This window comes from Eptesicus fuscus, chromosome 1, assembly GCF_027574615.1.
Source record: "Eptesicus fuscus isolate TK198812 chromosome 1, DD_ASM_mEF_20220401, whole genome shotgun sequence".
In the NCBI taxonomy this organism is placed as follows: domain Eukaryota; kingdom Metazoa; phylum Chordata; class Mammalia; order Chiroptera; family Vespertilionidae; genus Eptesicus; species Eptesicus fuscus.
In genome coordinates, this window is record NC_072473.1 from 8,703,539 (window position 1) to 8,721,601 (window position 18,063).

The 18,063-nt window shown below is 38.7% G+C and overlaps 1 protein-coding gene across 1 annotated transcript in view; it reads left to right on the plus strand.

The window, feature by feature from the left end:
- The window catches only part of REPS2 (RALBP1 associated Eps domain containing 2), a 184,297-nt gene that overhangs the window by 133,096 nt on the left and 33,138 nt on the right, over window positions 1-18,063 (plus strand). Inside the window, exons 14-15 of the mRNA XM_054715568.1 lie at window positions 12,885-12,946; window positions 14,763-14,855. Coding sequence (XP_054571543.1) covers window positions 12,885-12,946; window positions 14,763-14,855 — 155 coding nt within the window. The remainder of the gene's footprint in view (window positions 1-12,884; window positions 12,947-14,762; window positions 14,856-18,063) is intronic.

The window sequence follows — 18,063 nt, forward strand, 5'->3', positions numbered from 1 at the left end:
CCCGCTGCATGGATGACACTCCAACCAACTGAGCCACACTGGTCAGGGCCCCTCCATGCTTTTTCATAGTACATTATTTCTTGGAGATAATGTCCATGTCAGAACTGATAATTTTATAATTCTTTTATATATGTTTTATATACTCGCTACTCTGTTAAAAACTGTATTATGGAAAAGTTCAAATATATATAAAAGAGAACCCCCATCCACAGATTATTTTGAAGCAAATTCCAGATAATATAATTTCATACATAATTTATATGTATCTCTAATGCAGGGATAGGGAACATTTTTTCTGCCAAGGGCCATTGGGATATTTATAACATCATTCTCGGGCCATAGAAAATTATCAACTTAAAAATTAACCTGCTATATTTGGTCCAACATTTAATTAACTCACCCCTAATGCCTTGTCAGGGCCAGACCAAATGATTTCATGGGCCTTATAGGGCCTGTGGGCTGGACGTTCCCCACTCATGCTCTAATGGATAAGGTCTTTGAAAAAATTTAACTACTAAGCCTTTATTATATGTAAAAAATTAACAATAATCCCTTTACATCATCTAATATCTAACCAATGTTCAGATTCCCTGAATTGTCTCAAGTATGTCTTTCTATAGTGGCCTGTTCAAATGAGTATCCAAACAAGGGCTACATGCACATCGTGTTTGTTTTGACATCTGTTAACTTTCTTGTAATAGATAGGGTCTTCCTTCAGTCTCCCCCTTTTAATACTCATTCATTTATGCATAGGAAAATTATCCACCCTGTAGACATTTCCACGTTCTGTATTTGGCTGGTTGTCTGTTCTTCCATCTCCTATAATTCCTATAAACTGGTAGGTAGATCTAGGCTTGATTAGAATCAGATTCTATTTTTGGCAAGAATACTTCATAGTGATGCTGTGTACTTCCTACTGCATCCTTTTAGGAGATCCCTGATGTCTAATGCTGCTGTTTTTGTGATGTTTCCTTGATCAGTGTATTCACGTAGTATTAGGCTGACTAATCCATTATGATGAGGATCCCCAGCCGCCTTTCAAATAATGGTTTTTAGTTAAGTATTGATCCTTGCCTACATCCATCAGAATGTTGGTAAATGTTTAACAACTGGCCATTTGCCAATTTTTATGGTATAAACACTCCTGTCATGGCCAATTTCACTCTTATTGATGTGTCGCTGAATGTGGGGTTGGAACAGATGTGCACAGTTGGCTCTCACAAGCTGGTTTGAATTGTTTCCAGCAAACCACAGCTTAGATCCATTACTTCATTGGTAGTTGCAAAATGGTGATACTCTATTTTATTACCTTTACCTTTATTAATTTGGACCATGGTTTATTTAACCATTTTTCTTATTGTTGGACATTTCACTTATGACTATTATAAAACTTGTGAGCTGAAGAATACCATAAAACAATATAATTCTCAATACATCACCACATTCATTATATGCATTTGAGTTTATAGAATCATATGAAAACTGAAATAGACTTCAGTAATGATGACCAGGAAAAATGTCTTATTCATTTAACCAGTATTTACTGAGTATGTACTGTGTGCTTGCTGCTGTGGAGAATTCTAAGAGGAATATGGATATGACCCCACATTCTGCCAATCAGTATTACAGTTAACTTGTGAGAAGAGTGCTGAAGTCTGGGTGGTTTCTAACTAGGACGAGCTGTGGATGTGTTGGTGGGGAGGGTACACAAGCTGTTGAGTTAACCTTTGAAGGATGAATATGATTTTTGGAGTCACATTTTGTTGATTCTTCTTTAATATCTGCCTTGGTTCACTTCTTATTCCCAGCTGCCTAGGAGGCTACTATAGTAATTTTTAATCTGGCTTGCTTGCTTTGTTCTTTCCTTCATTGAGTAATAGGATTAATTTTCTTAAGCACAACTATGATGTCACCTCTCTACTCAAAACCCTTCCTTTATGTGACTACCAAGTATCTTTGTCTTGAAAACTGGACCTGAAGCCACGAGAATACATGAGTTCAGTAAGGGACATAGTACCATGGTCTGGCATGCCCAGGGAGGAGTATATTTCAGGAATAAATGGATACCAGAAGTCTAAAAAGTCTGCTGACTGGGCAAAAAGAATGGAGAGTAGGGGAGGAGTTTGTAAACTGTCCTTAGGAAGTCTTAGAACAGTTTTTTTGCAGTGATAGGGTTAATCCAGGTTGTAAAAGGTTGTGGAGTGATTGAGAAACTAATGTGGTGTAGTTGTCATCACAAACTCATTTTGAAATGCTTAAGGCTTAGAAGTTTGTCTGACTATATGTCACATTTAAAAAATTCATGATAGAAAAGAGACAGTTTCAAGATAGTAGAATCTTTTCCCAGGTTGCCTGCCTTCCTTCCCTTCAAAGCGCGCGCGCGCGCACACACACACACACACACACACACACACACACAGCTAGTGATTTTAACCAAACTAAAGAGTTTAATAATAAAATTGATCAGGAGAAATGCATTGATGTAAATGTAATATGAGAAATGAAAGTTGACTTTCATAAGATTAAATCTCATGTGTTTTTTTGATGCTTAACTCTGCATGTCTCTCCATCTGGAATCTAGTAAACCCTTATCACATATCCCATGGTGCACGATGAAGGAGTTATTGGTAAACACTGGCAAATAAATTAAAGAATCATAGAGTGTCAGTGTTGAAAGAGAATTTAAGTATCATCTCGGTCAATTCTCACATATTACAGGCAAGGAGCTTGAGGTCCAGTGAAATGTCACTTGTTTTGTTCTCCTTCAGAATCCTGTGAAGATGGGAAATCTTTGTTCAAATCTTTGTTGCAGCAGATTTGGTATCAGAGAAAGCAATCTGTATTAATTTAATTTGAGGGGCACACCTTATTTTTTTCCATAGGTAATAACACTAATATATAAACTTGAAAGCTACATTGAAGAATAAATATGGTTGCCCTCTTTATGCAAGAAATTAATATTGTTTTCCTGTGTTCTCTACCACGTGGTTTACAATGTTGGGCAGATTTCCCTGAGATACTTTAGGGAGACAGGAAAGAAAGTCTTGTCTTCATAAATACTTAGAAATTTTAGGAATATATCTATTTTTTATTTAATGATAAGAATTATTATAAAATTTATATATAATATATATACATAGTATATATATTATATATAAAAGGAATAGTATATTGAATCCCTGGCTTCAACAATGATCAGTATGTCCCATCTTGTTTATTAATCTGTATTCTCCCTCCCATAAAATTAATTACATTTTGTTCTCCCCTTATCTTTTTAAAAAGTATATTTTTATTGATTTTAGAGAGGAAGGGAGAGGGAAATAGAGATAGAAACATCAATGATTAGAGAGAACCCTCCCCTCCGCACCCCCCCCCCCCCACACACATACACTGGGGATTGAGCCCATGACCTGGGCATGTGCCCTGACTGGGAATCAAACTGTGATCTGGTTCATAGGTCGATGCTCAACCACTGAGCCATGCTAGCCGGGCTCTGCCCTTAGCTTAAAAAAATTGAGATATAATTTTCAGACCATAAAGTTCATCCATTTTAAGTATACAATTTAGTGATTTCTAGTAAATTTATTAAATTGTGCTAATGTCACCGTAATCCAGTTTTAGAACATATTCAGCACCCCAGTAATACCCCTTGTGTCTGTTAACAGTTAATCCCATACCAGCACCAGGCAACTACTAACTACTTTCTGTTTCTATGGCTTTGCCTTTTATGGACATTTTATATAAACAGAATCATACAATTTGGGGCCTTTTGTGTCTGGCTTCCTTTATTTTGTATAATGGTTTTGAGGTTCATCCATGTTATAGCATGTATCAGTATTTTAATTTCTTTTTATTGCTGAATAACATTTATTGTATGGCTGTGCTACATTTTGTCTATTCATTTTTCAGTTTGATGGACATTGGAGCTGTTTCTACTTTTTGCCCATTATGAATAATGCTTCCATGAACATTTGAATACAAGTTTTGGTATACACATGCTTTAATTTCCCTTGGGTATACACGAAGTGCAGGAGTACATTTTCTGGGTGTATGGTAAATTTTTGTTTAATCTTTTAAGAAACTACCAAACTTTTACAAAGTCTCTCTACCATTTTACACTCCTACCAGCAATCTATGATGATTGCTTGTTCTTTATATCTTCACCAATACCAATTATCTTTTTTATTATAGCCATCCTAGTAGGTGTGAAGTGGTATTTTATTGTGGTTTTGATTCACATTTCCCCGATGACTAATGATATTGAGCATCTTCTCGTGCTTATTAGTGATTCGTATAGCTTCTTTGGTGAAATATCTATTCAAATCATGTGCCCAGTTTTAATATTTTGTCTCATTGTTGAGTTGTGTATTCTGGAATGTGTATATTTTTGTTATAAGTCCTACACCAGATATGTGATTTGCAAATACATTTTTCCAGTCTGTGACTTGTCTTTTCATTTTCTTAATGGTGTCTTTTGAAGCACAAAAATATGAATTTTGATGAAGTGCAATATATCAGTTTTTTCCCATTTGGATCATGCTTTTGGCATCATATCTAAGCAATGTTTGCCTAACCTAAAGGTCTTGAAGACCTTCTCTTATTTTCTTCTAAAAGTATTATAATTTTACTCTTACATTCATGTCTCTAATCCATTTGATTTAATTTTTTTAAATTACTTTATTGATTAAGGTATCACATATTTGTCATCAATCCCCTCCCCCAATTTGATTTAATTTTTATACATAGTATGAGTTAAGGGTCTAAGTTCATCTCTTTGTATGTGGATATCCAGTTGTCTTAGCACTACTTGCTGAAAAATACTCTCCTTTCCGTACTGAATTGCATTGACACCTTTGTTGAACATCATTTGTCTGTGAATAAAGGGTTTATTTCTACATTACAGTCTATTCTGTTGAACCGTATATCCTTATGCCAGTACTACACTGAATTTTTTTAAAGCAGGGGAGTAATATATAGTCTTGTCGATAGGCAATCACATGATTCAGAAGGCTAAATATGTGCTACACTGGCACATTTTTAGATAGTGACTAGTATCTTATTTATTTGAGTTTGTGGTGCAAGCATAATCAGAAGCATTTTTTTTTTTTAGTTCCTTAAAGTTGCAGTACTTTCTCGCTTTGCAGACTTCTGACATGCTTATTCCCTAGATGTAGAATAACTTCTGTCTACCTGCTTACCTCATCTCAGTTCCCTTTTTTGCTTTTTACTACTACCTGTCTCATAGGTTCAAACTGTTATATTGATTGCTGCCTGATCATAGTAGCCTTGTGACATTGGTGATGTCATTTTACTTCCCCAGGCCTTAATTTTCTCATTTGCAAAGTGAGAGAATTGAATTTGATATTATTACTTTTCCACTCTCAGTCATTGATATTTTCCATGTTGAACATTTCCAAGGCATGTATAAGTTCATCTGTTTCTACTGGTGAAGAAAATTGTTCTTTTAACAGAGAATTGAATGAGCTTGTATTTTGGGGGTAGGTTGGGCATCACCAGAGGATCAGGGCAGGTATCACTGGAAAGGTAGTCCTGGCAAACATTTTATTGTGTACATAGGTGTATATGACAGATGAAACCATCACTGTGTAACTGGGTGATCAGGGCATAGGCTCGCACATGCTTTTGTGATTAGGAAGGAGAGAGAATGATTTCTGTTACAAAGAAATAGCCATTTTTATGAACTTGCCAAGAAGAGGAATGGTCCTTACTGATGAAATCCTTGAAGCTTTGCATATGGCTAACTCTCTATTTGATTGATACTTAAAAGTGTAGGTCCCACTGGCAGGCTCCTTTCAACATTTTCCATCCTTTAAGTGTTTTTTTCCCCTCTTTGGCATTTGAATGCTTTTATTTTCTTCATAAAATATTCCGAGTTTGGGGGAATAAGAGGCTCTTTTCCACAGCTGAAGTTATTCCAAGTTTCATTCCCCTGAAGAATCGGCTTTCTTTCCTTGAAGCTTTCAGTTGCCACATCTGCTGCTTTATTTCCACTCAGTAAGTTAGAACATGTTTTCATTTAGTCATTGATTTGGGGCTTTGTAAAAATCTCTGAAGGAAATTAGTAAATAGACAGTAATATCTATGAATAATATTTTGCCTGGAAATTTCTAAGTATAATGAGGTAAGAGGATAAAAATCTTTAGAGGTTAGAGTTTTGAATGAAGATACCAAGAAACTGAGATTTAGCAGATCAGTTTCAGAAAATACACATCTTCTAACGGTGTTTTAGTAAACACTGGAAATCATTACTGGGTTTTCTACATTTAGGATTAAATGGCAGTTTCTTTCATGAACTTTTTAATCTGTTTTTTTTTTCCTTCAGGATTTGGGTATGTATTATTTTTTCCATGGTTGCACTTATAAAACTGTGGATTTGACAAAGCCTTGCTGGTATCTGGTGTCCCACCTTATTAACTATAAGACATCATGAATAGACCTACAATTGGTCATGAGTATGATGGCTTTAATGTCTGCAGAAAAATGTTGTCCTCTCCTCTCTTCTTTCTTCTGTTATCTTCTGGGAAAGCAGTTACATTGTCATCTTTTGCATGTGTATACTAGATCAGTGGTCGGCAAACCACGGCTCGTGAGCCACATGCGGCTCATGAGCCGCGGTTTGCTGCTCTGTTGACTAATGAGTTTGCCGACCACTGGAGTAGACTAAATGTTATCGTGTAGTTGGAAGCTGTGAGGATTAGGCAATTGTGGCATATTGTGTGCAAAGAGGTAAAGGGTAGTATATGACAGTGGCTCGCGAGCCTCGGTTTGCTGACCACTGTACTAGATTATTCAGCCAAAGTATTTTTTCAATTTCATTTTTCATGAAGGTGTAATTTTTCTTTCTTCTTTTTTTTTTTTAAAAAAAAACACACAAACATTGACTAGAGCATGCTGGATAAAATTTTTGAATATATCCCTAGCCAGGTGGCTTAGCTGTTGGAAGTTGTCCCATACAACAAAAGGTGGCAGATTCGATCCCCAGTCAGAGCACATACCTGGGTTGTGGGTTCAATTCCCAGTAGGGGCATGTACAGTGGGCAACTGATTGATGTTTTTCCCTCACATAGATGTTTCTCTTTCTCTCTTTCTCTCCCTCCCCTCTCCTTCTTCCTCCTCCTGTCTCTAAAAAAATCAATAAAAGTATATTCTCCAGTGAGGATTAAAATAATGTCTTGAATCTAATTTAAGGCCATGAATGAACTAAAAATATTATAAGAGGAGATTTTTAACTGAATTCAATTCTCATTATTCACTCACTGTGTGAGTACTTATTAAACACAAGGCAGTGTGTTTTCGTGCTATGGGAAACAAAAAGATGAAGTAGATAAAAATTGGTAGAATAAAGCTAGATTAATATCTCCTACCACTAAAGGAAATGAACACAGAATACAAACACAAGGATGAGATTTTTCAGCAGCATCCAAACAAGGAAAGATGCCTGAGCTAATGGCATTTTAACTTTGGGAACAGTGGTCACTAAGGGAAAATCCGAGATTTGGGGCATGCTCTCGATTGCCTGTCTCCCTCCAGAAGCCATATATGTGAAACTCAAGATATCTTACTGATACTCCAAATCGGGAGTGAAGTGGAGTGAGTAGGTACTCTCAATTTTCCCTTCTCATGACTTCCGGAAAGAGAGGGAAAAAGCTGGGAAAGTGATATGCTGGAAGGGAAGGCCCAGGGCTCCATCCTGAACTGCGGGGACAAACTGAAGTCTGAGAAGTACTCCAAGGCCATTGGTATACCTCAAGACTTGGGAGAATACACTCTGCTATTGGATATTTTATGTTGATTGTTCTGATATTTCCTTCATATTTCAAGATAACATATTTGTATAACCTCTTGTTGACATTTCAGTGTTAGTCATCATCTATTGTCTTCCTTCCCCTAGCACATTTCCCCTCTTCCACTTTCCCAGTACAGTTATATTATAATTTTGATTAGATTAATATTTAGTGTTTATATTATTATGGCTATGTAAGCCATTTGCTAAATTATTTACTTTTCTTCCTTGCACAGATTTTTGTATGCCTTGGAGCTTGTTTTCTTTTCAATGTACTTGCCCCCGAATCAACTGTAGACTCAGTGTTCCAAAGTTCTTCTTATGAAATTCTGACACATCAGGTATTAGTTTCACCTTTTTGAGGAAATCTAAAGCAATTATCTTCTATGCATGTTATATAATTTTTATCATGGTATCTCCGTACACTGTCCAAGGATTCCCTTCTTCTTTCTCCTATGTTGGATCTACTTTATCCTGTATCCATGTCATGCTCTTTCTTGATTTATTCTCTTGTTTTGGTAGAGAATATCCTTGAGTAGCTTTCTTGGAAAGGGTGCGTGGAACTCAGTTTGAGACCTTGAATGTCTAAAAATATATTTAATTGAGCCATCATGAAGGCTGCTAGTTTGGGCATACAATTATTGTGGAAATAAGTTTTCTTCAGAATTTTAATGGCATTGTTCCAATGAATTATAGCTTTCAGTAGTATATTAAGAAGTCTAAAACCATATGGACTCCTGATCATTTGCTTGCCCTCCTTTACCACCCTCTGCTGGAAACTTGTGGAATCTTCTAACTTCAGTATTTTAAAATTTCATGTTGATGTGCCCTGCCAGGGATCTGTTTTTGTTTTGTTTTGTTTTGTTTGTTTGTTTTTCCCCATTGTCTTGGGTACTCAGTGGGCTCTTATAATTCAGAAACTCATATTCTTCATTTCTGGGAAAATTTCTTGAACTATTTAATTGATTTCTTTCTGCTATTTGCTCTATTTCCCTTTGTGGAACTTTTATTTGGAAATTGCTATACTTTCTATAAGATTTCCTCAGATTATCTTTGAACATTCTATTAAGCTTTTATTTTTGAATGTTAAAAGATATCTAATGAAGAAATTAAGTATTTTTGGCCACAGGATTAAGTCTGTAGTTAGGCTGGCTTTCAAGATCCCTAACATCTTGCCCTAGCCATTTTGGCTCAGTGAATAGAGCGTAGGCCTGTGGACTCAAGGATTCCGGGTTTGATTCCTGGTCAGGGCACATGCCTGGGTTGCGGGCTCGATCCCCAGTAGGGAGCGTGCAGGAGGCAGTTAATCAATGATTCTCTCATCATTGATGTTTCTATCTTGCTCTCCCTTCCTCTCTGAAATCAATAAAAATATATTTTAAAAAATCCCTAAGATCTTGATATTTTATAACTGTGCTTAGACTTAAAATGTGGTTTAACTTGTCCCATAAACCTTCAGTTCTCTTTATACCTATCATCTCCTAAAGAAAATGTGTGGACTTCATGTGTTGTACTGCCTCAGAAGTGATCACATCTGTTCATTTTGTGCATCCCAATGCCTAGCACAGTGCCTCACACATACCAGTCACACACTGTTTTATGATTGATTGCACCTACCATGGGCAAGGTGATAGGAGAAAAAATACAAAGACAACTCAGAAACATTATTTGCATCAAGGATCAAATAAATTTCAATTAGACATTTAAAGAACCTTTCTATTAAGCTTTCTCTTTCTGCTATTATGTTTTTAATTTCAAAATGCTGTCTTTACAAATAGCATTTATCTCTCATTGAGACTTTCCCTGATGACTCTATTTAAAATTGCATTCCTAATTCCGACCCCGTTATCTGTAGAATATTCCATGAGGGTAGAGGTTTTTTCCTATTTTTCCCCCCACTAGTATTTTACCAGAATCTCAAAGTGTCTACCACATAGTAAATGTTTACATATTTCTGGAATAAGCTGGATTATCTTTCTGACGGTATTAATAATATACATTTAAATTTTTCTCCTAGTATAGATCTAATCTGTTTTTTTGGTGTTACCTTTTTATATTTTTACTAGAGGCCCAGTGTAACCGCTCGCAATCCAGGACCACTTGGGGATGTCGGACATCCCTCTCGTAATCTAGGACCGCTGGCTCCTAACCGCTGGCCTGCCTGCCTGCCTGATTGCCCCTAACCACTTGCCTACCTGCCTGATCACCTCTAACTGCCTTTGCCTGCCTGCCTGATCACCCCTAACCACTCGCCTGCCTGTCTGATCACCCCTAACCACTCGCCTATCTGCCTGACCACCCCTAACCATCTCTGCCTGCCTGCCTGATTGCCCCTAACTGCTCGCCTGCCTGCCTGATCACCCCTAACCACCTCTGCCTCGGCCCCTGCTACCACGGCTTCATCCAGAAGGACGTCCGGAAGGTCGTTCAGCTGTCCGGTCTAATTAGCATATTATTCTTTTATTATTATAGATTGCTCTTAGATTAGAAAATTTTCTGCAGATATCTGGTGATACATTATCTGTTTATATTTAAGAATAGGGGTTAAAAGCTGACTGGAGTAAAAGAATAAATGGATGGGACTTGCCATCTGTGGGCTTCATGGTAGAATGATCTTGTTTGGCTGTGGGGAGCTGCACGGCCATGGCATACTCAGCCCCAGAGTGCCTTATGTGCTGCGCCAGCTCAGCCAGGTTCAGTGACCCTGAGTGGGGGCGGCTGAAAGGCTTAGAAAAGACAGACAAGAGAAGGAAAGCTGGGTCTCGGAAAGATGCTGCTTCCCTGATAGAGAGACAGCGCCACGGACTACAAGCCGTATCTTTATTTTGTAGCCAGATGCCACGAGGCAAAGTAAGGGCGTGGTCAAGATGTTTACAACATTCTTGTGGGTTTCGATCCTCCTCAACTACATGCACCTGATCAAGCTCTGTTTCCTTGCAGCCTGTATCACTTAGGCACATGGGGCCATGTGTTCGGACCATAGGTTCAAGCTCACAACTACAGCTGTTGGCTATCACTGTGCTGGGAGGGCTCTGCCCTCCAAGCTGGGACTTGCACGTGCCCATGAGAGGACTGTGCCCTCTCGTCAGTCCAAGGCTTGGACCTGTCCAAACACTGTAGCCGTGCCCCACATTTGGCCATCTTGTTGGATATTTCCTTATGTTTGTGTCTAGATCTTCCTTGTTGACTGGTCCAATTACCTGGAGCACAGTCTCCCACTCTTTGGATGTAATAGTCTGGGAGCATAGAGGAAGAGGGCTGGAAGAGACTCAGCCTCCAGAGTACATATGTAACTAATCTTCCTGTTTTCAGTATGGCCCTCATGCCTTCACCTGGCCATCCTGGCTGGAAGCAAAAATCAGTTTAATTAAATGGCATATTTCTTAGTCTTCTTTTGTTAATAAAGGGTTGTTTTAACAAACACATTAATGCTGGTGCAAGGCTTTTCCCTTAAAAGCGCATATAGATTTTTTGTGTTTTCATTTTGTTTTTAAAGTAGCTGGTAATTTAAAGGCCCAGTCCATGAGTACCTATAGAGTAGGGGCCCTGAGATGTATAATTCCTGAGGCTTTTGTCATTCTCTGTTGCTGCGTGCTTTGTTATTGAAGGCTGTACAAGGTCTCATCAACTTTGGAGTTTTGACCCACTGATTATTTCATAAATTGTAATGAAAGACAGATTGAGAGAAATCATTGATGGGGCCACATGGTTGTACAATATTTATGCACTGGCTTAGAATGAAAATCTCTATAAAATTACCGAGTTACCTTGGTGGAAAGCCTCAAACTCCATCTTCTACCTTGTCTGATCTAGCTAGGACAAATCAAGAGTGATTTGCAAAAACTATGTTCCTGGCACATTGCTATGATTTATTTTTAAGGCACAGAAAATTGTCTAAATATTAGCACACATATTACAGATTTGCAAATAAACTATATATAGTTATATAGAGCATGCTGTGCTTTTCTAAGGAGTCTGTAAAGAATGTGGTTTAACTTGCCAGTGTGTAATAATAAACTTATTTTTGTGTGATTATGAGCTTTATTTATAATTCAATAGCAGATGTTTATTTTCATTAAGTTATAATTAAAATGTTTTTGGCTTAACCAAAATTTCCTCTATATCTCACAAAATAAAAAAATTAGACTGAAAGTTTCTTTCAAAAGATTCCCTTCAGATGGGACCAGGTTATTTTAGAAACAGATTTAATTATCCATGATAATAAGGATTAGGGAGCAAAAAGGAAATTGTGATCTTTGAAGAACTCCTAAATATCATTTTAGTCCATCACTTCAGCTTCCCCTACTGCTACCAGACCCACTCACTCACAGGGCACTATTGTTGCCTTGGGATCCTGGCTTTCTTAGTTTCTGCAGCCTATTCACTGAGCCAATGAACAGTGTAATAGCCCAAAGCTAGGGAGAACAAAGGATCTAGATTATTTGAAACTAAAAAAATTAACAGCAGAATAATGAGCGATCGACTGTCTTTCCTGTGCTGAATTCCAATTTTTTTTTTTATCAAAGGATGTTTTTTCTTACCATTATACACTTTCTTAATCACAACAGCCTATATAAATACTTGAATATTGGGTGGGATAAAAATGAAAAAAAGGGATTAGAAAAAGCATGTACTCTTTTTTTTTTAAATTAAGCCTTTAGATGGCCTTTAACAACTTGTTAAAGTTGTTAAATACTAAAGTTGTTAAATACTAAATATGTTAAATACTATTCCTGCCTTAGCCTGTCTTGCTTAGTGGTTAGAGCGTTGGCCCACAGATTGAAGGGTTTCAGGTTTGATTCTGATCAAGGGCCTTAGTTGCAGGCTCAATCCCTTAGCCCCAGTTGGGGTACATGCGGGAGACATACTATTAATGTGTATCTCTCACATCGATGTTGATGTTTCCCTGTCTCTCCCCCTCCTCACACTCTCTCTTAAAAAATATCAGTGGAAAAAATATCATTGGGTGAAGATTAACAAAAAGAAAAAGTAACAAAACATGTTATTCCTAGTTAACAATCAGAAGTTGTGGTTTATTTTGTTTTTGGTGGTCTTTAACAGTATATGTTTTTCTTTTCAGCTACTAAGTCAGGATTGTTGCCTCCACCACCTGCGCTCCCTCCAAGACCTTGTCCATCACAGGTAGGAGACAGATGTTGATTTCTATAAGCTGTTGGGTGGTAGAGAACAGCTGTCCTACCACTGTGCTTCCTTTGGGGGGATGGATCGCCACACAACTGGCCAGTCAGGTTCCCAAGATCTGAGAATGGTTGAATTTCTTCTTATCTAGCTAGTCCCCTAACCTCATGTGGAAAAGGAAAAGTTTTCTCAATAAGCAGCCAAGCAAATGTATACTAGTTCAGTCTTGGCTGTAGAAAGGTTGAATGTGGTTTTCATACAGACAGGGAGTAGTAAATGGGGCATCTCTCTAATTGAGGTGGGGGACATGGTTTTTCTGTATAGCGTATGCACTCTTGGTGCCTATAGTTTCATATGTATTTTAGGAGCTGTGCTAATTCTGAACAAACTAAAAAGAAATGCTTATTAACCTGGGGTTAGTGCTGTGGTTTGGGCCCGCAGTGCTTTCTTTAGGATAGTCTTTTCTCTTGGAAAAATAAGCTGAAACAGCAGGAATTGGGAAAACATGTCACCAAAAGCTCTTTCACCTATGAATTTATTCTACCTTATTTACATGTGCTACTCTGGCCTTATTCATCACTATTCTTTGTAGAGTTGAAAATGAGAACCAAGCAACAAATCTGTGGAGTGTGGTAAAGGGTGCGACAGATCCTTCTTTTCATTAATTTCTGCTTAAGAAACTTTCTAGCTTTAAAGACCTTCTCTGACTTTTGGCAGAAAATGTTGGGCAATTTCTCAGTAAGTACTCCCAGTTTCTAACGTATTGCTCTGGGTAGTTCAGAGCATACCTTTCCATATGGGGCATCTCAGGACTTGCTGAGTCACTGAAACCACTTAACATTTGCTTGTCCTTTTAGAGAATTAGATGGTTTTTGGCATCCACTCAAACTTGAGATGTAAATACCGTGAGGTATTGATTTCCTGCTTCAGTTTGAAGTGGAATAAAAGCCCTGTTCTTCCTTACCACATATAAACAAGTAAGAACCTCGTTTCCAATACTCCAGCAATGGATTTAAGAGATGTTGTTGGATAATCTGTCAATAAGTATTTATCGAGTCTCTGCTATATATCTAATGCCAAGCTTTAGTTCCACCCTAAGCATTTTTCTGGTTATAATTTCTGCTCGTTTAATTATTGACTCTGTATATTGAGCATTTACAATAGACCAGGCATTAAGCAGAGTGCTTTCAATGCATTCTTTCATCTTCACAAAAATTCTATGGCATCGGTACTAATATTATCCTTTTTGTTTTTACAGATGAGGAAATTGAAGCATACAGGGATTAAGCAAGTCACCCAAGGTGACATAGCTAGTAAATAGTAGAGGCAGCTCCCAAACTGAGGCCCATCTCCTGCAGGTCCCTCCCCCCCCTCCCCATCATTGGAGTCAGAATGTCTCTGTATACAGGAAGACAGTGATCCATAACACTGGCAATTGAGGCTTTCACCACATCCCCCTAAGGAGGACCTAGATGAGATGAGGCTCTGGATTTGCACCAACAGCAAACCTGGACTTTGTCACAGCAAAATTAGTGGGCATTCTGCCAGCTGCTGCCTTCAAACTGGGGCTTGGGAGTCACCTGGATGAATGAATGGAAGGCCTGTCTGAAAGGGCTTTTGTGACCAACCTCCTTATCTTTCTCCTGCTGTGCAAGAGCCAATAGTTACTTCTCCTTGTGCTTCTGCTATCAGCAGTCCTCATCTGAGCTTCTGGAGGTGGGCTTCCTGCTTGCTTTGGGGCTTAGTGACCCAGGGTCTGACAGGAGCTGGGACTTCTCAAGTCACTGTTAATGTATGAGACTGCTGCCTTGTCTGCTCCATTTCCCATCACAATGCAAACAGTGAGCCCAGCACTCAGCACAAGCCTTCAACTCAGCTGCCTAACTATGGAGATCTTAGACTACAGAAACAGGTGTGTAAGAATGCAGGCAGGAAGGCCCCCCCCCCACCCTCCATCTTTCCTTCACTGTAAGTGGGGCACGCATATTCAAAGGAGGAGGCCCTGGGTAATAAACACACGATTGTCTTTAGTCTGAATATTGGTCCAGGAAAAACTCACCTAACCACTTGTGTGTTTTTGTGTTCCCCAAACTACTTGTGATAAAAAGGTCTCTGGGAGACATTACTAGGGCCCTGTGGTAAGACACAATTGCAGGCTGTTGCCTCTGTGCCGGCTCTGGGAGATTCCCAGTGCATATGAGCCCGTGAAAGGCTTTGAAGTCCTACAATAAAGAAACCTGGTCAATTTTGTTAAAGCTGGCAATTTCCTAGCTTGTGTGACCATTCATCTCTTTATTTTTAAAATACCTATTCATATCCGGAGGGCTTAGTGGTTAGGAAACATTATTATACACCAGCCTTAAGGTATTGGTAAGAACATTTCCAAACCCCTTTCATCTGTCACCTCATCTCTATATTATGTGATTAAAGCTAAATTTTTATATCTTTTGCCAATAGTTTTTTTTTTCTAGAAAATGAAAAAGAAAGTTTACTGCACATTAGCTTGGGATTTTAAAAATTGTTATGCTTTCAGTTTGTTGTGTTTCCTTCCTCCCTTTCCTATTCCTTCTTGCTTACTCTCTTATGAGGTTGTTTCTACCACTAAACACTCTAAATTCTTCTGTGCTGTTGAATATTTTTGAATGTTCCTTGGACAATCTTCCTGACTTTGGGAAAAATATATATGCAGAGTGGAGGAAAAGTAGGTTTGCAATTGTTCACATGGAAAAAACACAATAATTAATAAATAATAATCCTATATAATAAAAGGCTAATATGCAAATCAACCAAATGGCCGAAAGGTCGCTATGATGCACACTGACCACCAGGGGGCAGATGCTCAATGCAGGAGCTGCCCCCTGGTGGTCAGTGTGCTCCCACAGGGGGAGCACTGCTCAGCCAGAAGCCTAGCTCACAGTTGGTGAGAACAGCGGCGGTGGTGGGAGCCTCTCCCGCCTCTGAGGCAGTGCTAAGGACCCCTTGCGGGGTGTCCGACTGCCGGCTTAGGCCCGCTCTCCCTAAGCCAGCAGTTGGACATCCCCCGAGGGGTCCTGGACTGCAAGAGGCACAGGCCAGGCTGAGAGAACCCTCCTCCCCCAGTGCACGAATGTCGTGCACCGGGCCTCTAGTACACTAATAAACTGCATTTTGCATACTCACAACTGTAAACCTACTTTTGCCCCACCCTGTACTTAACTACAGATATTTCTTTTATGTGGCTTAAACTGTAGTACCTAGGGGAGAAACCAGGAAGCCTGGTATAATTAAAATCATTATATTTATTAGTAGTTCTGAGAAGAGATTAAGAGAAATGTTTTTGAATTATATTTGGCTTTAAAATTTTCATGTTATTTTACTTGCTAAATGGGCAAAACTAAGTTGTAATAAATAAGAAAATGTTTTATTTCCTAGAAACACTTTTATAAACTATGTGACCCATCAGTGATGTACTTCCAGGTTTTAAGTATATAAGAGAAAAGAGTTTGGCCCTAGCCGGTTTAGCTCAGTGGATGACCCTTGGCTTGCGGACCTAAGGGTCCAGGTTCAGTTCTGGTCAAGGGAACATACCTCAGTTGCAGGCTCCTCCCCAGCCCCGGGCCTTGGTTGGGGTGCATGCAGGAGGCAACCAATCAATGCGTTCCTCTCACATCACTATTTCTGTCTTCCCTCTCTCTTCCACTTTCTCTAAAATCAGTGGGAAAATATCCTCGGGTGAGGATTAAAAAAAAAGAGTTTATATGTTTGCAGCTGTGTACACAAAGGTATATTTAGATCATTTCTACATATACCAAAAGTATATCTCTACTGTTATTAAGTGAGAGAGATGAGTATAGGTTTTCAGCATAAAACACAGTTTAGCTGGCCTCTACTTACACTAAGCACCACTGTGATATGAACATCTGGATTAAGTTATACAAATGGGGCCCTGGAGTTAGGAAAAGGAATAAATTCAGAGAAACAGATCTTTTTATTTTTCATACTGTAGGTAAGATCAAGAAGGACGCAGTGACTGTGTGAACAATCAAATGGTTGGTGTCCCACATTTTCCTGTGGACAGGCTAGAGACCAGGGCATGGTATTTTGGCTCAGCTCAGAAGAGGTGACACACTCCTTTTTTTTTTTTTTAAGGAGACTGATTCATAGCATAAATGACTAAAAGGTGATTAAAGTTAACTCTTTCATAGGGAGCAGTGTTAAAATGAGAGTTAGTTAAGCTTATTAGCTCACTGTGTGCATAGAAACTAAATGAAATGCCATCTACAGAACTGGTGCTTGTCCTGTAGGTCAGTTCTCTGCTAAGGGCCTAGTTAGTACTTCAGGAGCTAACTCCCTTTAATAGTGTTGATCTCATGCCAAATTTCTTATGGCAATTGTAATAGAGCTGCAGCGTCAATGTAATTATCTTTACTAAAGAAAAGATTTTTTTGATACAAAGCATAATCTGTTCAATTTTATATTAGCACCACATTTGATGAATCTGGGCTCCCTGTAGACTAATGTGCTCAGAATTTTCCTATTTATATCACTAATGGCTCACCTTATAATGGCAGGTGCTCCTCACCAGCAGTCTGATGAATACTAAAGTAGCACTATAAGAAGAAAGCATTATGAAGGAAACACTTTATCAATACTTTGAAGCTTAGAGAGACAGAAGAGGGTTTCATGGAAGGGCTGAGGTGAAGAATGAAATGAGTTTTATTTTTAAAAGTTTTTTTTTGTTAATCCTCACCCAGGGATAATTTTTTCCATTTATTTTTAGAGAGAGTTGAAGGAAGTGGGGGAGGGGGAGAGAGAGAGAGAGAGAGAGAGAGAGAGAGAGAGAGAGAGAGAGAGAGAGAGAAGAGAGAGAGAGAGAGAAACATTGAATTGAGAGATATATTGATTGGTTGCCTCCTGAATGCACCCCAAGTGGGGCCGGGGATCGAACCTGCAATCCAGGTACATGCTGTTGATTGAGGATCAAACCTGAAACCCTTCGGTGCTGGGGCCAATGTTCTAACACAGTGGTCGGCAAACTCATTAGTCAACAGAGCCAAATACCAACAGTACAACGATTGAAATTTCTTTTGAGAGCCGAAAACCGACTTCTGCGCATGGGCCACGAAGTTTCAATCGCACTG